The sequence below is a fragment of the Tauraco erythrolophus genome, chromosome 19 (genome assembly GCF_009769465.1).
Source record: "Tauraco erythrolophus isolate bTauEry1 chromosome 19, bTauEry1.pri, whole genome shotgun sequence".
In the NCBI taxonomy this organism is placed as follows: Eukaryota; Metazoa; Chordata; class Aves; order Musophagiformes; family Musophagidae; genus Tauraco; species Tauraco erythrolophus.
Genome location: NC_141483.1, coordinates 13,065,695 through 13,088,695, shown reverse-complemented (window position 1 = coordinate 13,088,695; position 23,001 = coordinate 13,065,695). Strand labels below are relative to the sequence as shown.

At 55.3% G+C, this 23,001-nt stretch overlaps 1 protein-coding gene across 1 annotated transcript; it reads left to right on the top strand.

Annotated features, from left to right (window-relative positions):
- The first annotated feature begins 433 nt into the window (after positions 1 to 433).
- On the top strand, positions 434 to 22,791 carry HIP1R (huntingtin interacting protein 1 related). The gene is made up of 32 exons (XM_086623738.1): positions 434 to 526; positions 5,601 to 5,664; positions 6,083 to 6,225; positions 6,518 to 6,574; positions 6,836 to 6,916; positions 7,036 to 7,112; positions 7,419 to 7,480; positions 8,616 to 8,756; positions 9,234 to 9,291; positions 9,389 to 9,464; positions 9,644 to 9,781; positions 9,871 to 9,929; positions 9,998 to 10,070; positions 10,449 to 10,632; positions 10,707 to 10,795; positions 11,389 to 11,505; positions 11,973 to 12,074; positions 12,322 to 12,516; positions 12,769 to 12,916; positions 13,238 to 13,324; positions 13,636 to 13,743; positions 14,120 to 14,256; positions 15,056 to 15,166; positions 15,293 to 15,351; positions 15,635 to 15,665; positions 15,795 to 15,857; positions 16,317 to 16,417; positions 17,006 to 17,111; positions 17,940 to 18,063; positions 18,215 to 18,276; positions 18,374 to 18,585; positions 22,722 to 22,791. Exons 1-32 carry the CDS (start codon positions 434 to 436, stop codon positions 22,789 to 22,791), a joined length of 3,228 nt encoding a protein of 1,075 aa, XP_086479864.1.
- The last annotated feature ends 210 nt before the right edge of the window (positions 22,792 to 23,001 follow it).

Genomic DNA, 23,001 nt, shown 5'->3' with positions numbered 1-23,001 from the left:
TGGCGTGCGTGTTTGCGGGGTTTATGGAGAGAAAGGTGAAGATGGGGTCTGTGGTGCTGTTGGAAAGAAGGATGCAGGCGATGAACCGGGGAAGTATGGCAGAGCGGGATGAGGAACCCCGGAGCCGTCACCTTTCCTGCACCGGGGCTGGTGCTTCGGCAATTAGGGAAGAGCCTCGGTGCCTTTTGCGGGGCGGGCGGGCTCGGCCGCTGCTGGACGTGTCACCCCGTTCCGTGCCGGGCCGTGCCGGGCCCCGGGGCTGCCGCCGCTCCCACCTGCCGCCGGTGGGCGTGGGGCGGGCGGGGCCGCGCGGGGGCCGCGCGCCGCCGCCAGGGGCGCCCTCGGGCGCGGCGCAGTGCGCGGCCGCGGGGAGCCGGCGGGGCGGCGCCGGTCGCTGCCTGCCCGGTGCGCGGAGCCCGGTGCGCGGCCCGCCATGAACAGCATCAAGAGCGTGCCGGCGCGGGTGCTGAGCCGCCGCGGCGGGCACAGCCTGGAGGCGGAGCGGGAGCAGTTCGACAAGAGCCAGGCAAGGGCGGCGGAAGGGGGTGGTGGTGCCCCGGTACCGGCTCCGGTTGCCGGTACCGGCTCGGGGCCGGGGGCGCTGCGGGACCGGCCCGCTCCGCTCCGCCTCGTGGGGCATTGCCTCGAGGCGCGCTGCAGGCGGGGGCTTCCCGGGGGAAGGCGGGGGGGGGCGGGTCCCCGCTGGGCTCCGGCGACCCTCCGGTAGGGTGGTGCGGCTGCCTTCTGTCTGTCTGTCCGTCCGTCCGTCCTCGCTGCCGGCGCGGCGCACGGGTACCCCCCCGCCCCCGCCTGCCCCACCGCTTCCTCCCGCCGCGGCCCCGGGACGGTCCCGCGTGGGTACCGGCCCGTTCCGCCACCTCCGGGCCGGGTACCGGGATTGAGCACGGCGGGCAGCAGAGCCCCGGGCAGGCGGTGTCCCCCCCGCACCCCCCCCGGCCTTATCGGCAGGTAAACACGGCCGTGAGCAAACAGGGAAAGTTTTGTGGCCTCGGACGTGCCGGCGGGAGCGCGGCCGAGCCGGGCGGCGGCCGCAGGTGAGAGCCTGGGGCTGCCCCCCGGTGCCCACCGTACGGGTAACGTGCATCTCTGCATCCCTGAGATGCCCCTCGGTCCCGGTTCCAGTCCTGGGGCTGTTTGACACCGGGGATGGGTCACCCGCCGCGGATCTGGGTCAGACGAGGGGTGTCCCCACGGGGGTCGGGGTGCCCGGCCCCAGAGAGGGTGACCGAGTGAAAAGAAATCCCAAATGCCTTTATGCTCCGTGATGTCCAGCTTGGATGGGGCTGTCCATAGCCCTTCCTGTGGTCCCAGCGAGATGGGTGATGCTCTGATGGGGCTGGGGTACAATTTATGGGAAGTGAATTACTCCAACAGCGGTGGGCAGGAATGGACAGAGGGACACGTTCACCAGCTGCCCCAGCAAAAATAAGAGTGACCTCCTGGCACACATCCTCTGACCCCTCTGATTTCGCAGGCTGCAAATTCATCGCAGGTTTTCTCCTCTTTGCCCCGTTGTGTTGCTGGTCCTTCCCCAGCCCCTGTGCTGGTTTGGCCCCGGAGAGTGTCAGTGAAGGCAGGTGGTGATTTTGGGCCCCACGGGGTCATGGTGCCACTCGACTCCGCTGGGTAGGAAACGGAGCTTGTTGGGTTTGGGGAGCAACACGAGAAAACCGGCAATTCCGGTTCCTTCTGGACGCGTCTCCTTCAATCGTCCCAGTGGGCACCGCTGATAAATAATCACAACAGGAGAGCTGCCTCGTGCACCAAAGGGCAGCCTGTCCCAGCCAGGCGGGAGCGCGTCCTTCCTCCCTCCCTCCCTCCTTCCCTTCCTTCCATGATGTTTTGAGCTTTTTGGTGGGGTTTGTGCCCCATGTGAGTGCGACTTTGCTCGTGGCCACAGGGATGCCTTGGGCAGAGCCACGTGCAGGGCGAGGGGGTGGTCGCCCTCTATCAGAGCTGAACCTGGGGCTCGCTGGCTGACGGTCACATCCGCCACCCAGAACTGACCTTTTTTTCCATCGTGCACTTAAAAACTGTCCTAAAGGAGCTTTATCCTGATGCGGCTTCCCGTAGCAGTGCTTCGGGTGAGAGCAAAACTTCCAATGTCGGTACGCGGGTATCGATCTGCATTTTACATCTAATTATAGCAGCTGCAGAGACGGCCGCCGGCCGTCTTCGTATTGTGGGAGGCCGACAGCACGTCCTCTCCGCGTGCCTTTGCCGGCTGAGGATTTCACACCACCTTGGAAGACGATGCTGCCGGAAGCGAGCGACCCATCTCCTTTCCCTGGTGAATCCCACGGGTGCGGATGGGGGTTGCCAGACCCAGTGTGATCCTGGGTGCTCGTGGATGATCCTAAAGTCACCTGCTTTCCCTGAAAATGCTTTTTGAGGTCTCGTGTCACTGTGATGCGGACATCTCCCTCGGAGCGGCCGTGCGTGGGAGGTGGGAAGCTGCTGTCCTGCAGTGGGCACTTGCTCTGCAGCCCAGCAGGAGGCAAAACTTGCCCTTTCCTGCAGCCAATTTTTGCTTCTCTTAAACAAGAAGGTTTAAAATCCAGCCAGGTCTGGAGCCGCCGGGAGCACAGCGTGTGCGACTACCGAACGGTGCTTTTTTTGATGTTTTTTTGATTTAATTTGGGAAGGAGAAGGATTAGGAAGGGAACTCCAGAGCAGCCGTTTGCAGTTCAGCTGATTCGGCAGCCCTTGCACTGCCTGGGTGGGGAGGTTTCCAACCTGATGTCCTCCTGCCAAAAAATCACTCCCTGCCATGGCATCATGCCAGGACCTTGCATCCACCTGCCGGGTGGGGATTGCGGCCCCGCGGGATGTCGGGGCTTGGGGGAGCCGTGGGTGGGGAGGATCACGCTGTAATTAAAAGCAGCCTGGAAAGAAAGGGTGGATGTAAACAGCACTCCTTCATTTGGGTGCTTTGATCCTGGCTTTAGTCACTGGCTTGGTACGTGAGGGCTGTGAGTAAGGTGTTCGGGCTGTGCCCATGTGGGCTCCCACAGCTGAGCAGGTTTTGGGGTTGGACCCCCCCGCCCGCGGGGCCGGGGCTGCACAACTCCCCGGCGGCCATGGGGAACCGTCTGCAGGTGGCATGAAGGTTTCAGCCAGGCTGGTTGCATGCCTGCGGTGACAACTGGGACCTGCCCATCTCTAGACGTGACGACGATGTCCCAACAGACCGGATGGAGGGTGAATCTCCCTGTTTTGGAGCCGTCCTCCATGGCCCGGCTTTGCCAGGCAGCCAGCAGCCACATCCTGAAGGCACACGTGTCCCAGCATCGCTCTGCGCCCATCTCTGATCCCACCATCCTATTTTTGGGGACCTCCTGGCCAGCCCAGGGTTTGGAGCCAGCGAAAGCACACCTGAGCCGACAGCCCCAAGGGATTGGCATTGGTTCAGTGCCACTGTGGTTTATTTGGTACCACGCTGGATGCGGCATCTCTGTCACGGCAGTGCTGTGGGCGGGCTAGGGGCTGCCCCTGTACGAGTCCGCTCCTCTGTGCTGGATGTAAACTGGCTCAGGTGAAACCTCTGCACTGAATCACCGAGGATGAAACCAGCTTCTCTGGCAGCTCCCGGGCTGGATTTTGGCTGGTTGGGCTGGAAAGAGATTATGGGCAATAAACACAATAAAACCACCAGCACCAATGGGAATTACAGCCTGGTTTTGGGATGAGCCAGCTGGGTCTCAACCCTATCCCCATCCCATTGGGCAGCGCTGGGCAGCCAAGCTCCTGTCCCTGAGTATGTGGTGTTTCCTTTCCTGGGGGGCTGCCTGATCAAGCATCGACCCCCCAGGCTGTGCCTCCTCCCAGCGCCGTGGGGCTCGAGGCTGAGCCCAGCTCCCACTGATGGGTTGGGACGAGCGTGGTGGGTTGGGATGAGCACGTTGTGCTGCTCCCGCACACGGTGGGGGGCAAAAATCCAGGTTTGGGAGCTGCATGTGCCCTGCTCCCCCCCACCTCAATAAGATGCAATAAGCCCTTTAGCAGCTCTTTGCCGTGAGATGCGTTTCGAAGCCCTGCCTTGCAAAACGGGGGGCTTGTTGCTCTCTGGAGCGTGATGAACCTTGCTTTCTGTCAATAAACCATCACTTTGGTGTTGTACCGGGAGGGTGCCGGCAGCTCTGAGGACTTGTGGCACGTCTCCTCGCTGGCTGAGCCACGGTCGAGGCTGCAGCCTCTTCACCAGCTCCAGGTTTTGGGTGGCTGCGGAGGTGCTGGGTGCTTTGGGAGACGCGAGTGTGCTGCAAGTGCCCATTCCCGGGCACTCCAGGCTTGTTAACCTTCGGGGATAAGAGGATTACAGCAAGTCACCGGCTTAACTCTGCTGCTGCTTTACGGCCCCACATGGCGGGGTGACGCCGGGGCTTCCCCGGTGCGGGAAAGGCAAAACCGGCACATCTTTTCCCAGCAATGGGGCTCAGCGTTTCAGGGCTGGCTGACTTTCTGGGATGCACTCACTGTGTTTTTCACCACTGTCAATGCTAGCTCGTGGGCACCACTGTTTTGGGCTCATTCGGGGTGAATTTGGTCTGTCGACACCTTTGGCATCGCTCCTTTGGCGCGGCGTCGGGTTCCTCCTGCATAAGTCAGGAGCATTTGATAACCCGGCGTCGGCTTCCTCCTCCTGTGAGAACGTGCCTCGATGCGGAGGCGTCCCCTGGACCAGCAGCTGTGTTGAAGAAGGTGCTTTCCCCGGAAGGGGAGATAAGATTTTTATAAGGTTTTACCGCTTGTAAGGCTGCAGGGAGGAACCAAGTTTCTCTTCCGGCATGAGCACCGGCAGCGGAGCCGCTTCCTGCCTTCCCAGCTGGGACCTTTTTCCTCCACCGGTGACTGAGTTCCTGTGGGCATGGGCACGGCCCAAGCGCTCGTGCGAGGGTGAAGCAGCTCCATTGAGTCTGCAGGGACCTGGGGAGGAGGAGGAAGATCCTCATTGATCACAGCAGCTTGGTTTTGCAGCCCGTCATCACACGGGAGGCGCAACCGACCCTTGTCTGGGGTCATCTTTTGGAATAAACCTATAATTTAGTGTGCTGTGATCAAACCCGTGAAAATACAGATAGTCCTCTGATGATCACATTGCTCTGGATTTTTGAACTGTCGAAATGGGCATCACGACTGCCGCTCCCTCCCTGCTTGGAGGCTGTGTTTTCCCCATGTGCTGTTTGCACACAGCAGTGTCATCAAAAAAACCAAAACCATCACCCCCCAGTTCAAAGGCTCCTTGTGATTAGACAAACAACCCTGGAATTTGGCATCTTGCTGTCATGCTTTAACGCTCCCCGGGCACACCGCTGAGTTCAGGCTGCAAAAATGCAAAAATTCGTTTCGTGGCATGGTGACAGCAGGGAGCATCAACGGTGTGGGGATGGAAGGTTTTAACACGCCACTTTGTGGATAAAAAAGCCTATTTTGATGTGTTGCAAATGGCTTTGAGGTGAGAAATGTGTTAAAAAATGCAGGGTCTTCTCCAAAAGCACCAGTGCTTCACTTTGAGCTGGGGATGGAGTAGCCACGAGGGTCACATCGCGTCTGACAGCCGCTCTCTGCTCCTCTTGCAGGCCATCAGCATCAGCAAAGCCATAAATACACAAGAGGCACCGGTGAAGGAGAAGCATGCCCGCCGTATCCTTTCCCTCAGCTCACCTGGATGGTGTAGAGGAGACCCAGTGCTGACGCAGGAGGGGTTTCACCCTGCAGGGCTGGAGCTGGAGGCTTGGGAGGTGGGAGATCCATGCAGAGCTTGGTTGGGGGATGATGTCTTGTAGGGTCAGCGAAAACGCAAAGAAGGGCAGCAGGATAAAATTGCGTTTCTTTGGTAATAAAACAGAAGGGGCCCCGGCGTGCCCTGCAGCAGGGCGAGGTGCACCAGAAAAAAATAAATGGGGATTTTATCTGCGGGTGCAGCATCGCGCCGGTCGTCTCTGTGCCTGCGGTACACTCGGTGCCTGTCCCCTTTCTAATGTAAGTTGAACGGGAATAGTGCTCAGCCCAGCCTGTCCCTGCTCCTGTGTGCGTCGGGTTGGCCTTGACCGCAGGGAAGGGATCATCCTGGGGACGCACCATGAGAAGGGAGCGTTCACCTTCTGGTCCTACGCCATCGGGCTGCCCCTGCCCAGCAGCGCCATCCTCAGCTGGAAGTTCTGCCATGTCCTGCACAAGCTCCTACGCGACGGCCACCCCAACGTGAGTGTCCCCTCCGAAACGTTGCTGGCCCAGGGGAATTTGGGGCTTTTGCTGACGTCCCTCTGCACAGAGGGTGGGTTTCCTTCCCTGCCCCGGCCACCTTTCCCGGGTTATCTCACATCTTTGAAACCTCCCCATGCAAAGCCTCAATCTCTGGTTGCCATTGAAGGGCTTGAACTTCTCCCAAAGCCGGAGCAGCATCCTCTTCCCCACCTTCAGGGCAGGCAGGCGGGCACTCGCCCAGCTCTGTGCCAGCCCCACCATGCTGCATCCCTCTCGTTTTTGTCCCCAGGTCCTCCAGGACTGCCAGAGGTACCGCAGCAACATCCGAGAGACGGGGGACCTGTGGGTGAGTGGGCTGAAGTGGAGGTTTGCACCTTCCTGGGGGTTTTGGGATGGGTGCTGAAAAATGTCACGGGCATGAAGAGGGCAAAGCACCACTTGAATTAACCCGTCGCCTCTGACCCCACTGGATGATGGTTACGCACATGGTGAAGGACAAGAGGGTGAGAGCCATGGGGCTGGCGTGGGTTCTCCGGCATGCGGAGGCTCTGCCAGATCTGATCTCATCACTCCGGATTCGCCACGTTTTCCTTCATGTCTCTGGCAGGGCCATTTGCACGACAGGTATGGGCAGCTGGTGAGCATCTACACACGGCTTCTTCTCATCAAGATCTCCTTCCACATCAAGGTGAGAGGCTGTGCTGCCACCGCGCCCTGCCATGCCGGGGTACGGGGCTTCACTGGGGCTTGTGTCACATCGGCAAAAATATTAGCAGCAACTGCTGATATTTTTTTTCTTTTATGAAGCATCCCGAGTTCCCCCCAGGCCTCGAAGTGTCGGATGAGGTGTTGGAAAAGACGGCGGGGACGGATGTGAACAACATGTGAGTGTCCTGGCAGGAGCAAAGCAACCGGTGCACGGTCGCTGGCTCCGTGCTGCCCAGCTGGCAGCATCCTGCTAACGAAACGGCGCCTGTTCTGGGCAGCCCTCGGCCGTTTATAAATCGGTGGGATGGTGCCTGATTCCTCCTGCGCCTGCAGAGTGGTGAGGAGCGTAAATGCAGGGAGCAAACCCACCAAACTGGTGTCAGTCTGAGCCCTTGCCAGCACGGGGACCTGCAGTGAACACGAGCAGCCAGAGCAAGGATGTCTCTGCCACCAGGTGATGAGGTTTTGGGTTTTTTTGGCAGCTTCCAGCTGACGGTTGAGCTGTTTGACTACCTGGACTGGGAGCTGAAGCTGTCGGAGTCAGGTGAGGAGGCGGCAGGTTCCTCCTGCTCGCCCCGGGGCTCTTGAGCAATAGTTTCGCTCTTTGGTCGGGAATGGAGTTCCGCCTGGGGAGGCTGAGGTTGGAGGCTCAGGTCTTCCTCCTCCCAGGAGATTTCTGAGGTCGTTTCTCAGCTGGATTCCCCTGTTGATGTTCTCTAGAGGCGGTTGTAGGAAAACATTTAAGGAACGTGGCCGCTTTTAGCCCACCTGAGCCACACAGAGTGTTGTTTTCAGAGCGGTGCTGCTCTGAAATATGTTTTTATTTCTTTTTAGGACAACCATGTTAATCACATGCGTTACTCAAATCCTTTCATCCCCCCCCAAGGCAGGGGATGGGGCCGTACCTCTTTCTGAATACTCATTTCCCCTCGTTGAAATACCTCCAGGGAGGGCTGGAGGCCCCTGTCTGTGTTTGCTTCTCTCACCTCCTTCTCCAGGAATTTTTAGATGGCTTAAAACCGTGGTGGTTTCTTCCTCCGTCGTGAGTCAGGAACATGGAGCTGCCCTGGAAAAGCGGGCACAGTGGGAGAGACTGTGCTCCCGGCTCCCCTCAGCCGTCTGCTTCTCCTCCTGACCCACTTATACAGAGAATTTATAGTCATAAATAGTTTAAAGCTGAGCAGGGAAGAAGCCAGAGTGGATATGCTGGCTGGATTTCTGCCAAGGGAAGGGATCTGTTTCCGAGCCGGGGCAGGCGAGGCTGCGGTGCCAGTGGGCCCATCCCCTGCCCTGGGATCCTCTCCCAGCTCCTTGTGCGATTAAATAGAGTGGAGCAAACCCTCTCGCCTTTCCCGGCTGTGTCGTGCAGCGGCAGCTCCCGAGGGCGGCTGTCCCACCTTTGCATCATCCTGGGGTTAAATCTTTCCTTTTTGGGGTCAGGGTATCGGGGGGCAGAGCTGAGCACCCCTTCCCTCTGCCACCATGGTCCCTTTGGGTGTTCTTCTTGCACAAAGGGGGACTGTTCCCAGCTCAGCGGGACAGGACGGGCAGCAACCCCGATGTTTACCCCATGTCCTGGCAAAGCCACGTCCGTCGTGGTTAATGATCAAGCAGAGTCGCCTGGAGCAGGACGGCTCTGCAAACACGGCGCCGGCGCCTCACCGCGCTCAACCCTTCAGTTTTCAGGCAGCTCAACACCTCGATGGCCATCTCGCAGATGTCGGCGGTGCAGTGCCGCCTGGCGCCCCTCATCCAGGTCATCCAGGACTGCAGCCACCTCTACCACTACGCTGTCAAGTTAATGTTCAAGCTGCATTCCTGTGAGTCCCTGGGGATGTGCCCTGTGCTGGTGTTTTCCCAGGTTGGGCTTCTGCTTGGATTTGGGGATCAGGCTTGCGTGGATGGAGGCACCTGTCGCCGTGTGCCCATATCCCAGCCAGGCTCTAAGGACCCACTCCATCCCACGTAGATATCCCAGCTGAAGGAATTAGAAGGACTTGTCCTTCATGAATTCAAACCAATGTGCCTTGGCCCACCAGCCCCCTGCGCGGGACCGCCGGGCAGCACAGTGCCAGGGGCCTCGCCCGGGCGTTTCGGGGTTCCCACACCTGCCTCTCCCTGCGCGACATCCCTGGTCCCTATGCCAGGGATGGGGACACCCCGCTCCCGTCCTCACCCTTCGTGTCCCGCTCCCACCTGGCCTTTACCCCGCCGCCTTTTGCAGCCAGAGGGATCTGGGCGCGCGTGAATCAATGTGCAGCCCGGATCAGTCACGGCTGTCCCCCGCGTGGGCGCAGGTCTGCCGGCTGACACGCTGCAGGGCCACCGAGACCGTTTCCACGAGCAGTTTCGCAGGTAACCCGGGGACAAGGTGGGGCAGTGGGGTCCCTCTATCCTGCCAAGCCCCCTCCCCACCTCCCCTGCAAGCGTTTTTTCTTTCTCCTCTCTCCAGCCTCAAAAACTTCTTTAAGAAAGCGTCCGACATGCTGTATTTCAAGCGGCTCATCCAGATCCCCCGGCTGCCAGAGGTACGGTGGGATTGCAGTCATGGATGATGTTTTAGAGAGTCTGTGGGTTCAGGGTGCATAGGGATGTCCTCACAGGTGGGTTCAGGGTCTGGGGGCACTGCGGAGGCACCTGCCTTGGTTTGCCTGCGGCGGTGCCCAAAACCCCAGTGTGCCACCACAGCAACGTCTTGTCCCCGCAGAGCCCCCCGAACTTCTTGCGGGCATCTGCGCTGGCCGAGCATGTGAAGCCGGTGGTCGTCATCCCCGAGGAAGCTCCTGAAGATGAAGAGCCAGAGAACCTCATCGAGATCAGCACGGCTTCCACCACAGAGCCACAGGTAGGGGCATGGGGATGAGAAGGGTCCCCTGGGATGGCGGGGCAGGCACCCGCAGCCTGCCTCGGATCTGCACTCTCTTTCTTTCCCAGATCACCTCAGATGTATTTGACCAAACCTTCGGGCCACCCAACGGCATTCGGGATGACAGGTACGGGGGTCTGTGGTGGCCGGGGGTGGGCAGCCACTGCTGCGTGGGGCCAACTTGCCTCTCTGCAGGGACGCGCAGATCGAGAGCCTGAAGAAGGAGGTGGACATGCTCCGTGCGGAAATGGAGAAGATTAAACTGGAGGTAAAGCCCAGCCAGGGAGCAGCCGGTGCAGGAGAGTGGGGTGGTTTTTGATGCTGTAGCATGGAAGCCCCGACGGGATGCAGCAGGAGCAGGGTCCTGGCACCCAGCACCGTGTTTTGGGGCCTCTCCCAGTGCCAGGACCTGACTCTTGATGGAGATGGGGTGGAGGCCTGTGAGACCTGTCCCTTGCTGTCCTGGACCTGCTGCTTGCAGTGGGGACAGAGCAGCTGCAGGGGCCAAGGGGAGAGCTTTCCTGTGCCTCTCACAGCTGCTCTGCCCAAGTTGCAACCGGTCCTCTGGATAGGGATGTTGGGGAGGGCAGAGTTGTTGCTGGCATTGGTGCAGGGCGGTGCCCGAGTGCCTGCTGGCGTCCCGCAGGCGCAGCGGTACATCACGCAGCTCAAGGCGCAGGTGAACAGCCTGGAGGGCGAAGTGGAGGAGCAGCGCAAGCAGAAGCAGAAGGCGCTGGTGGACAACGAGCAGCTGCGGGATGAGCTGGAGAGGCTGCAGAGGGCGAAGCAGGACAGCGACAGGTCCCAGCGGCTCTGCGCTGAGGCGGAAAGTAGGTGCCCTACAGCACCCGTTGGCCGCGGGACACCCGCACCGCGGCTGCTGAGGCTTTCTCGCCCCGTTCAGAGAAAGCCAACGCCACCGAGATCCGCTACACGAAGCTGAAGGAGAAGCACAGTGAGCTCATCAACACGCACGCCGAGCTCCTGAGGAAGGTAACGCTGCTGCCTGCGCCAGGCAGGCACCGACTGCTGCCTTCGTTCCTCTGCCACCACCAGTGTGGCTCGTGCATGCCCAGCCCCACCCCGTGTCGGTCGCATCATAGAATGGTTTGGGTTGGAAGGGACCTCAAAGATCATCTAGTTCCAACCCCCCTGCCATGGGCAGGGAAATCCTCCACTACACCAGGTCGCCCAAAGCCCCATCCAACCTGGCCTTGAACACTTCCAGGGATGGGGTAGCCACAGCTTCTCTGGGCAACCTGTGCCAGTGCCTCACCACCCTCAGAGGGAAGAATTTCTTCCTTATATCCAATCTGAATCTCCTCTCTTTCAGTTTAAAGCCATTGCCCCTTGTCCTATCACTACATGCCCTAGTAAAAAGTGTAAAAATCATCCTGCATCCAGGGACCTCTGGGCATCAGGCAGGGGTCACCCCTTGAATTCATGCCCACTGGCAGTCCACATTTCAGATGCCGTGAGAAAGGCATCTCAGAGGTATCCCCCAAGCCAGAATTTAGTCAAAACGAGTGTGACAATGGTGAGGGTCCCCCCTCCGAACGCCCGCTAAGCCCCGTGTCCCCACGCAGAATGCTGACACCGCCAAGCAGCTGACAGTCACACAGCAGAGCCAGGAGGAGGTGGCACGTGTCAAGGAGCAGCTGGCATTTCAGGTGGAGCAGGTCAAGCGAGAGGCCGAGCTGAAGGTGAGCCGGTGTTGCCTCGAGTCCAGCCCCACCAGCCCAGTGCTGAGCCCTTCCGAACCCAGGAATCATGGCTGTGCAATGGTTGGGTGCAGAAGGTAGGGGTGGTGGGTGGTGCTGGTCTCTGATCCAGGAAGGAGTTGCCCTGGCTTCTCAGAAGGATGTTATTTAATGTGTACTTCATTCCCTCTTGCCCAAATCTGCCATTTCTTCCCCCAAGAAAATGCCACAGTGCAAAGCGATGGGTTTGGGTGCTTTTGTTCTCCGGGGCCCAAGCTGGGGGCTGCCTCCAAAATTCCAGCCCTGGGGAAAGGAGCCCTTTCAGGAGACCCCCCCCTCGGACCCTGCAAAAACCCCTCTTGCAAAACACGGCCGGACTCGTTCCTGCCCTCCTGGCCATGCGCCGGTGCCGAGCGGGGCCGGAGCGTGTTTGCAGTGGCTGAGCCCCTGGCATGGGCGTGCGGTTGCAGCTGGAGGACCAGAGCGTGCAGATGGAGCAGCTGCGGCAGGAGCTGGATGCCCGGCGGGACGAGCTGGACCAGGCACAGCGCTCCCTCAGCCACGCCAAGCAGGTACGGGGCCGCGGGCGCGGGATGCACCCAAATCCCCATCGCAGACCCCTGGCGTGCAGGATGACATGCCTGCCGCCGCTGCCAAGCCAGCAGTGCAGACAGCAGCCCGGGGAGCCATCACGGGGCTGAACGTGGCCCACCCCATCAGTGTCATGAGCTGGGATGTCCTCAGCTCCCCCTGGCCTAACCGTTGGGCTCGTGACATGGTGGCAGGTGAGTGACAGGGGTCTCCTGGCCCTGCTGGCAGGCAGGCGTGGAGCTCAACGCCCAGGTGGAGGCCCTGCATGCCGAGAAGGAGGTGCTGAGGCGGTCGGTGAGCGAGAAGGAGTGTGAGCTGCTCTCTGTGCGTGGCCTCGTCAAGGAGAAGGAGCTGCAGCTGAGCCAGGAGGCGGACAAAGCCACGAGGGAGATCCATGAGCTGCAGGGCAAGCTCCTGGAGAAGGTACGGTGCTGTCCGGAGAGCCTGGTGCCTCTCCATTCTCCAATGTGATGTGTTTTGGGGATCCTGAGTAGTTGGGGGGCTCAGCCAAGCCATCACCAGTGTAACCGGTGGGATGTGACCTGCACCAGCAGTAACAGGGTGCTTGAGTCTAATCTGCAAATGGGCTCTCAGGGGACATGCTGGTGACAGGGCTCTGCTGATGGCAGTCCTGCGCCCTGGCTGTGCCACCCATGTGTCCCTCCTGTTCCTCAGAGCAACCAGGAGCAGAGCATGCAGCAGAAGCTGCTGGATGAGCAGTTTGGCATCCTGCAGGAGACGGTGCGGGAGGCAGAGGACATCCTCCGTGACGCGGTGGCCAAGCTGGACGACCCGTTGCACATCCGCTGCACCAGTTCCCCAGGTACATCCCGCTTGACTACGTGGGCTGCAACTCACAGGCCCTTCTCCCTCCAAGATGGATATCGTTGCATCTCAGCTTCCGCCAAACATTTTTTCCTACCAGACATCACACCCAAGGAGGTTGGGGTCAGACTTCCCAGGAGTGAATTTTTATCTGTCGTTTCAGCACTATTCTGCTCAGATTTTAGGGCTTTTCCCAGCCAGGGCTGTAAGGACCTGGGCTGTCTTGGCTTCTGCTCAGTGGTGCCTCATGGAGTCAGCACTCATGCTCATTCAGACACTGGGCAGCCTGACCACGCTAACGAAGCTAAATTCGTTGCAGATTACCTGCTCAGCCGGGCGCAGGCGGCGCTGGAGTCCACGGATGCCCTGGAGAACGGACACGCGCAGTACGTGGCCTCCATGGCAGGTACCTGGGGGCTGGGGACCGGTGGCATTGCTTGCATCTTGCTTTTACTTTTCTACATCCAGCAGCCCCTGGCTGCTGCGGGGCCGTTGGCAAGCGTGCAATGCCCTGGTGATGGGAGAACAGAGCGAGTGGAGTTGGAGGGTCCCCGTGCACTAGTTTGAGGAGCAACCCACAAGCTGGAAGGGTCAATACTGACCTCTCCAAGCTCTTGTACTGAGCCTTGGGTGTCTTCAAGGGTGGGTTGCAGCCCCCAGGGCATGGCCAATGGTGTCCTGGGCCAGTAGTGCCTGACTGTGTCCTCTCACCTGCAGATGCCGCGGGGCTGGTGGGGGCTGTGGCCCTCTTCGCCCACCTGACGGCCGACACCATCGTGAATGGCAGCGCCACGTCCCACCTGGCTCCCACTGACCACGCTGACCGTGAGTGCCGTGTGTGGATGCAGTGGGTGGTGGGTTTTTTTTTTGCTTGCGGGGCTGTTTTTGGTGTGGCCATGCCAAAGGCCCCTCTGCCGGAAGATGAATATGAGGCAGATCTTCCCTTGGAGCAGCACCAGTCCCTCCAGCTCCCCATGCTGCCCTTCCCAATATTCCCTCCCCTCCTGGACCCCTTCCTGGGCCCAGAACATCATTTGCTCCTGGAAACTGGTTTACGCTCTTCTGCAAGAAGTTTGCTGGATGCTGCTGATGCTCAACATCATCTCTGCAGCTGAGGGGAGGAGGAAGAAGAGGATGGCAGGGCTGGGATGGGAGACTCCTTGCCAGCAAGGGGCCCAGCACTGACCCATCCTCTCCTCAGGACTGACGGAGACGTGCCGGGACTGTGGGCAGCGGAGCCTGGACTACCTGGGCAAGCTGAAGGACAAACAGACGCTGGGGCGCGCCGAGCTGGGGGACGTGCGGCGGGCGCTGCGCGGGGTCCTGCAGCTGGCCCAGGTAGGAGATGGAGCCCGGCGCACCCACCTGCTCGCCCGGGGCTGGCAGGGTGGGTTATTTACTGGCATTGATATTTCCTAAAGGGAAAATCAAAGCAGGCAGTTAACGCAGAAGGACATTGCCTCTCTTTGTCAAGGTGGGATGTTTGCTCACAGCCTTCTGGCTGCACCTTGATGGACAGCTTTTTAAAAAAAAAAAACAAAAAAAACCCAAAAATCAGACCTGACTTTGCCTATTGTCCAGTACTGAAATTGGAGACACCGGATTGGAGTAAGCACTTCGGGGGGGCTTGTGCCCCATACCTACAGGTTCTCATGCTTTCCTTGAGCCATCTCAGCTTCTGAGGGCCAAGACCCTTCCTGGTGGTGCAGAGACAATCACCCTCAAATCAGCTGAAGTCTTTCAGCGCAATAACCCCTGCGGAATAAAACTTACCAACTTTCAGATATTTCTTTCTTGCGAAGCCCCCACTAGTCTTTCCCATTAAATCGCTGTTAATTGAAAGGCCATCAGCTCTCCAGAGCCCTCTGGAGCCCTGCCCTGCCAAAACTGCTCCTGTGATTGAGTTTTGCCACCTTGATTTGAGGCATTTCTGACCTCTGAGGTCCTTGGGCCATGTTTGCTGCAAGTTGGTGGCATGTATGTCTCCACCCTCACGATCTGTAGAACATGGCTCCTGCAGCTTTATTTAGGGGGCAAAAAAAGGGTTTGAATACTTTGATTTGGTGTTATTCCTTAAAAACATTCCCTTCTCTCCTTCTCTCTAAAACCTCCTGGTGACTGCTGCCTCCTCCGGCAGGAGCTGAGGCCCAAGAGCTTAGACATCAGGCAAGAAGAGCTGGGAGACATGGTTGAGAAGGAGATGGCCTCCACCTCAGAGGCGATTGAGGATGCCGTCAGGCGGATAGAGGTGAGACGAAGCTGCAGGATGGGCCATTTTTGGTGCCTCGATGCACCAAAGTGTCCATCTTTCCTCCACTCCGCTTGCCATCACATCAATGTGGTGTCCAACCCTTCCTCTTGTGTTTCCCAACAGGAGATGATGAGCCAGGCCAGGAGCGAGAGCTCCGGTGTTAAGCTTGAAGTGAACGAGCGGTGAGTTTTGAGGGGTGGTGCGTGACAGCCGCAGGCAGGTTTCGGTGCTGTGCAACCCGGTGCTGCATCATCCTGATGCTGAGCACGAAATTGTCTTTAGGAGGGTGGACCTTTGTCTTGCATGTCTAAGCCAATTGTTCATGGCTGCTTTGTGGGCTGCTTAGAAGTAACCCGCAGGCTGGCTGGTCTCCAAAAAAGACCCGTTTTCTAACTGAGACCAAAGCCTGCTTCCCTGGCCGTGATGTCGGAGGATGCTGAATGCTTTTCTCTTGTTTCCCTACAGGATTCTGAACTCCTGCACGGACCTGATGAAGGTCAGTACTGCAGAAACCTATCTGGGCCGTCAAAGACTGCTCAAAATTGTAACCTCCCACCGTTGACAGCATCAGTCCTTCTCTGTAAAATCCCCATCAGACACCAAAACCTGTTTCTCTTTGTTCCAGGCTATTAGGCTTCTTGTAATGACATCTACGAACCTACAGAAGGAGATAGTAGAAAGTGGCCGGGTAAGTCCTCCCCTACACTCGTGTCTCTGCACCAACGTGAAATACAGGAGAATTTCCCACGATTTGCAGAAGCATCGGCTGAATTTTGTGCTTTCCCATGTTAGCGGTGCTCTGGCAGTCTCGCTTGCTGGAGATGGGCTGCTCAGCCCTGTGCTCTCCACACACATCGCTGTCGGCTTTGCAAAGCTTTGTCCATCTAAAGGCGATGGCCTGAACTGGTGTGTTTTAAACCCAGCCCAAGTTCACGTGCTTGGGGCTCCAAAGCCAGTTTTCTTGAAATGTGTTTAAACAGGCCAGTAAGAGCGGCCTGAAGGGCACAGAAATGCTGCCAATCCCTTGAGTTATGGAATTATACATGAATTTATATATTCTTGTGTTGGTATTTTATATGGATTTATGGATTTATATATCGTCGTAGATTAGAAACAAGTTAATGCCATAATATTCTCATAACAACAGGGGGCAGCAACAACTCAGGAGTTTTACGCCAAGAACTCGCGCTGGACGGAAGGGCTGATCTCTGCCTCCAAGGCGGTGGGCTGGGGAGCCACGCAGCTCGTGTAGGTACCCCGGGAGAGGCTCCTCTCCGGGCACAGCTCTGTGTGCTGGGCCCAGGGCTGACCCACACTTCTCCATCACCTGATAACCCAAACTGTCCCACTACTGAGTCTGCATGGAGCATTACTGCTAATTCCTTATAAAGCATTGTAGCCCGTGTCAGACCGATCACCGAAATGAGGACTTGCAGTTCCTGCCTGTCTGCAGAATGTGGAATTTGCTGCAATCAAATATTCCGTATCCTGGTTGCTGCTCAGATGGTCATGGATCGGGTGGTTGGGATTGGGACAGAGTATCCCTGTGCCAGCACAGGAAATGTGGGGGCTTTTTTGGACAAAGCTTTAAAAGTCTCACTCACTTCATTACGGAAATTCAGTCCTACCACCGTTGATGTTTTACACCCATCCAAAACTGGATCTGGGCTTCGAGTAATTGTTTTGTAAATGAGCTTTAAATAATTACAGGCAAAGCTGCCAGCTCAAGGTCTGATGCTGATTTCTAAGGGTGTAGCAGGAGGTAAATAACCTGCACTTGCTTCGTAGTGCACGGTGAGTATCTCTAATACGATCACCCTTCTGATCCGTACGCAGGGAGTCAGCAGACAGAGTCGTCCTCCATACCGGCAAATACGAGGAACTGATCGTCTGCTCCCATGAAATCGCTGCCAGCACAGCCCAGCTCGTGGCTGCCTCCAAGGTGAGTGTCCCAGCAGGACCTTTGGCACGCAGCTTGTCAAGCTTTAAGTAATTTTATTCCCATGGTTTGGTCCCACGGGTGCTTTTGGGCAGCAGTGCATGGCTGTCCTGTCTGCCAGTCCTGCAGGAGGAGGGACAATTGGAAGCTCTTGTTGTTTTCAAGTCATTCTGTGATTTTTAATCCATGTGTCTTCACCTGCATTGATATTCTCACACCTAGCAGGGCTTGCCTTGGCAATGAAAATGTGTAAAACCTCCCGTCTTCCTCCTGTCAAGCTGATTATGTAAAGAGAATGTCAATAACTAACGAGAAATCCCGAATAAGCAACTGCAGGAGCCAGCATTGAGAGTGATGGATTTTGGTCCTTCCACCTTTCCTGTTGGTGTGGGCGACAGCGATGTGTAGAGGTTTCAATGAGCAAATGGGCATATAGGCTGGGGGGAGGAGGACCCATACGGCTTTTTACAGCAGATGGCTTTAAAATTAAGCGCATTATTTAAAAAAAAAAAAAAAAAGCTCTGTCCTCCCTGATGCTGCTTATCCATGTGTGCTTGGCTCAGGTGGGAGCAGAGCTGGTTTGGTGTCCTGGGGCTGAGGGGCCTTGCAGAGGTCACCTTGTCCAGCCCTGATGGGATCAGCAAAAATAAGTGTGTGTCCATCTGTCCGTCCATCCTTCTCACCCCCAGGTTTCAAGCCCAAGGACTACTCTGACATGATGTGCTCGGTGTCTCTGCTCTGCCACAGAGCATGGCTGACCGGGGGCTCCCCCACGCCGCCGGGTGGAGGTGCCGTGGTGGGGACCCGCAGCCATCCTCGTGCTCTATGCAGGTGAAAGCCGAGAAGAGCAGCAGGAACCTGAGCCGGCTCCAGGAGTGCTCACGCAATGTCAACGAGATGGCAGCCAACGTGGTGGCATCCACCAAGTCAGGGCAAGAGCAGATCGAGGAGAAAGGTGAGGTTTTTGCAAGGAAAGGGGAGAAAAAACCCATGCCAAATCCCCTTCTGGCCTGGTAAACACCTCGAGGTGCCCAGCTGACTGCTTTGGCACATGAGGGTGCTCTGCAAGGGCTGTGCTCAGCACGAACCCCTACTTTTCTCTGCAGATACCATGGACTTTTCGGGCATGTCCCTCATCAAGCTGAAGAAGGAAGAGATGGAAACACAGGTACGGTTGCAAAGGTGGATCTGGTGCCGCGCAGCACCGGGGATGGCGTCTCACGCCTCTGGGGCGCGCAGGGACCCAGACGGCTCTTTGGGTGCAGGTGAAGGTGCTGGAGCTGGAGAAGCGCCTGGAGGGCGAGCGGGTGCGCCTGGGGGAGCTGAGGAAGCAGCACTACGCGCTGGCTGGAGCCCCCGGCGACGCAGAGGAGGACGGGGAGGCGAAGCCGGCGCCGGCACCCCGGCGCAGCATCCCGAAGAAGCCCCCCCTGGCGCAGAAGCCGGACCGTGGGGAAGTTGGGTGCCCCGGGGGTGGGTACGCACGGGGGGACGGTGTTCCCAGCACGGGGCACTGATGTTTGGCGGTGCCCTCAGCCCCTCGCGCTGCCTTCGCGCAGGTGTGCCTTCGTGCGCGGGGGTCTCCTCACCGCCCAGCCTGGAAAACTGGATGATTTTTTTAAAAGGTTGTTTGGGTTTTTTTTTTTTTCTCCTTCACGGGATTCCTATCCATAGAGTACGGGGGTCCCGCTGCCTCTCCAGGCCTCCCCCTGCCCTACAACCGGCTCTCCCGGTTTAATTTAATTTGGGGTTCATTTGGGTTAATGTTTGTTTTTTTCAAACTGTATCAGCACTAGAAGTTTTCAGAAAATGTAGCTCTCTACTGTACTGCTCAGACCCTTTCGAAGAGCCGTGAACTGTTTTTAAAGTAGGAAAGCGGTGGGCTTTTCTTGCAACCATTTTTTTAAATTCCCTTTTTTGCAGCCTGAGGAATAATTTGATTTTGTTCCAGCGTGGACTCAGCCCTCTGCGGAGAGGGAGATGGTAGCCTGAACTGGCACAAGGAGCAGGGCGTTTGTAAGGGAAAAGGCAGTTACTAGCACACACTGGCAATAAGGATACAAACTTGTTTGTTTGGGTTTTTTTTTTTCCTTTTCTATTTTTTATTACTACAGCAACGTCAGGGGATCAGTTGCATTCTGTTTTATATTTAAGATAATTAGCAGAATTAAATCTAACCGTGGCCTACAGGAGCCAGGGGATAGAGATGTCTGCAGCAATAAGGAATTACTGATGTGGAGCGATGTGGGGGCGGAAGAAAAATCCTGTCAGCTGTATCTTCCCTTGCAGCTACTCCTACGATGTAGATTATTAAAGAAGCAATATTTAAAATACATGTTGTGGTGCCTGGTCAGCTTGTTTGCGGGGAGGGAGGTGGTGCCAGGGCTGGGGCCAGGGCACAGGGATCTGCTGGGTGAAGCAACCCGGCCCTGAGTCATGGGGCTGCAAAAGGCAATCAGGTGCTTCAAAGGAATTTGCTAAAGGACGGGAGCAGGCTGGGGGGTGTGGGGACACCCATGTGTGACTTGGCCCTGTGCCCATCAAGGGATCAGGAGAGAGAGTGTGTGGTGTTATATATGTATATATACAGCTATATGTGTTTATATACACACACAAAAATATATATGTTTGTACATATCTCTCTGTGTGTGTGTGTATATAGTTGTGCGTAGATCTGTATATATTTTTTTTTGCTCTGTAGCTACCTAGCTATATAAATATAGCTATGTATCAAGCTATCATGCTTTTTTCTTCTGTATGTATACATATATGTGTGCTTGTTTAGCCACACCTATCTAGCAAGTGTATACATGTATATCTACACATGTGTTACTTTAGATATACATAGCTATAGAGCATCATGTCTATGTGTATTTAGGTATATGTGTACATAAATATATATATACAGACGTATATATAAAGTTTGGGTCTCTGTATATGTGTAGCTCTATGTATCTATGTGTGTATTCCTCTATGTGCCTATATATGTATGTATTCTTATATATATATAGGCATGTTTGCTTATTCTTTAGAAAAGACACACACTTTTATGCACCTATGTTTGTGTATAGGACTGTATTCATGCAGTTGTCTCCATTGACATGCCTGTAGCATTAGGGCAAGACCCACTGCCCAGTGTGAGCAGCTCCCCAGGGCAGAGTAACAGATGAATTTCTGCTTGCATACGATCACCGCGTGGCTCTCACGGGGGACCAGGGTGCCTGGCAGCCTTTCTGAACATAAGTAGCTTAAATCAATAAAAAGCAATCCAACTGCAGCAGTGTGGGCGCAGGAGATCAGTTACCTGCAGCCTGGCAGCTGCTCATCAGGCCCCTTGGCACAAGCCTGCATGAAATGTGGGTTTTGTTTAGTCTGTGATTAACTGGGAGTACCCGCAGGGTCGAGTGTCACTGCACCTCTCGGTGCCTGAAGCTTTCGGAGCTCCGCGAGGATGCCCACAACAGGGCCAACACAGCTCCCTGGTAGGGAGGAGATGTGCGAGGGTCCTTTTGACAAAGCCTAGAATCAACGTTTTCATCCAATTCCTTGTGACTCCACCACCCCAGCTGATTACAGTCAAATTTCATACAAGCCACAGTAAAACCCATGACTTAGTTCCTATGATTAACAATAGCCTATAAAGCAATTAACTACAATTATCAGTTGCTTTATCTCAAGAAAATACATTTATAAGGTATGTCATTATTTATTTTAGTTCCATAGCAGTCTCATGATGACTTATGATTGCCAAGGTTACGTCACAAAACAGATTTCACAGTTTTATGAGCAACTACTACAGGTAGCATAGCAAGCAACAATTCTCATTTCCCAACCCACTGTAGGGACAAAGTGCATTCCATATTAAAAGGCTTTGGTGTTAATACTGGTGTTTTACTGGGCATGCCAAGCAGCTGGTCTAATCCTGCAAGTCACATTGAGATCTTCTCCAACCCCAAGATTTACATCCTCCTCAGCCTTTCTAAGAAGCCATGGAGAATGTCTTCTCTACAGCAGCAGTGGAGGAGAGCTGGGAGAGGGTTACCCAGCCGTGTTTCTCTCTTCCTGCTCCCACACCAAGTGACAATGTCTATCGAGACACAGCAGCGACTGTGGGCAGCTCCCTACTTTTGAGTTTCGTTTCTTTCAGAAGCCTTTGCTCGTCACACAAGGAAGTACTTTCCACAATAGCTCGCAGCCTATTTATAGACGGTGATGAAAATATATTTGCTGGGAGACTGACATCATCCTAACCACTCACAATATTACATTTCGTAATGGAAATACTGATTAATCAAGAATGCTAATTTTGGAAAAAAAATCTCACTGCCGTAAGTCTAGCCACAGCTATATTTAAAGAATTCAAAAATAAAGCAAAACGTGGCTTTAAGAACAATGTCATGGGCAAACGTAACTTGTTCAACCCCACTGCTGTTTCACTATGACTTAAATAAGTACTCACAGAAACTACAGGTAAAAGAACCCAGGCCAAAGTCTCAAAAAATATCAGCAAAAAAAAAAAAAGCTCCAAAGGCCACTTGAAGCATAACCTATGTGCTAAAGTGATTTTTATACCAAAATTAAGCTTACTATCCCGTCTAAGATTTTTCTTAACTCCTACATTTTTTGGCAAGTATTTGCTATTTGTATCAGACAAAAAAAAAAAATCAACTACAAACAGTATGCAAAGGTTTATTTTGAGACTCCATCAAGACATCCTGCTGTACAGGATCCAATTTGCTAATGACTTTTAAATATCATTACTGTATCTGTGGAGAGAGGAAGATGTTTAACTTGATGTGCTACTGAGAACAAATTGTCCTCAGTACCTGTAACAAAACCAATGATAAATAACCAATTGAAAGTTGTGAAATGTTACATTCTGCTCCCTTCCACCAAGGTTTGTACAGTACAATTCATGCTTCCTGAAGCAGCTTTCAAACAGCCTGTTATCAAAGCCCTCCCTTCCCCACCCCTTGGCTCCCTAAGCAGCCAAATCTCCAGTAACCACAAATTAGTTTGAACAGGAGCACACAAAGCAGCTGAAGTTCAGTAACAGCATTGCTACAGGGAGCAAAGTTTACAAAACACAAGTGTCTCAGATCACTGGGGGGAAAAAAAGTCCGTTGAAATCAAACACACAAATATAAAATGCTGCCATTACATGCTCTAGGAAGTCAGGTTAAAAAAAAAAAAAAAAGCTTCTGTAAAAATATGTTTTTAAGAGCCCTTCATTAAAGCCACGAACAGCAGCCACCCATTTGCAAGGTAGGTCATTTCCCTTCTGCGCCCAACCTGCCGGCAGCGGTGCCTGAGGCACGAGTTACGTGCATCTGGGCAGTACTGTTTTCAGTGACAGCATTTCCTGAACAACTCAATCAGAAAAATCACTTGGGAAATACAAGAATATCAGCTAATACCATCATTTAACAAACGCCTCATAGGTATGCAAGTTTAAATCAAAACAGAAAGATGGCACGTAGTCCTCTTACTAACCATCTACTACTGCTGGTAGCATGAGACAACTAATACCCACACCAGTCCAAAGGGCATTATTACATCTCCACATTTCTCCACAATTGGCATTTTCTCCTCAACCGGGTGGTCTCGTGCCAGCGCCGAGAACTGTGGCCACTTCGTCACCTCCCATCCTCTCCGGGATGCGGCTGGCTTCTTTGAAGACTAAGGCATCTCTGAGAAATTGGCCCATCCCAAGCAGTGGTTGCTAGAATGACGTGCAACTTTAAGGGCACGTAGCAAGGTGTGAAATTAGCTTCAGTGGTGAGAGGAAACGTTTTTAGCTTTGAAGGAAAAAAGCAATTCCTACTCATCATCTGCAAGAGTGCAGAAAAAGCACCCTTGAACAGGCTGGAGATAATAAGTAGGACTAAGAGCC

Coding starts and splice junctions, on each gene's coding strand:
- HIP1R (XM_086623738.1), top strand. CDS start 434: ATGAACAGCATCAAGAGCGTGCCGGCGCGGGTGCTGAGCCGCCGCGGC. Junction 13,325..13,635: donor GTACGTGGCCTCCATGGCAG/GTACCTGGGGGC, acceptor TCTCACCTGCAG/ATGCCGCGGGGCTGGTGGGG. Junction 18,277..18,373: donor AGGAAGAGATGGAAACACAG/GTACGGTTGCAA, acceptor CTTTGGGTGCAG/GTGAAGGTGCTGGAGCTGGA.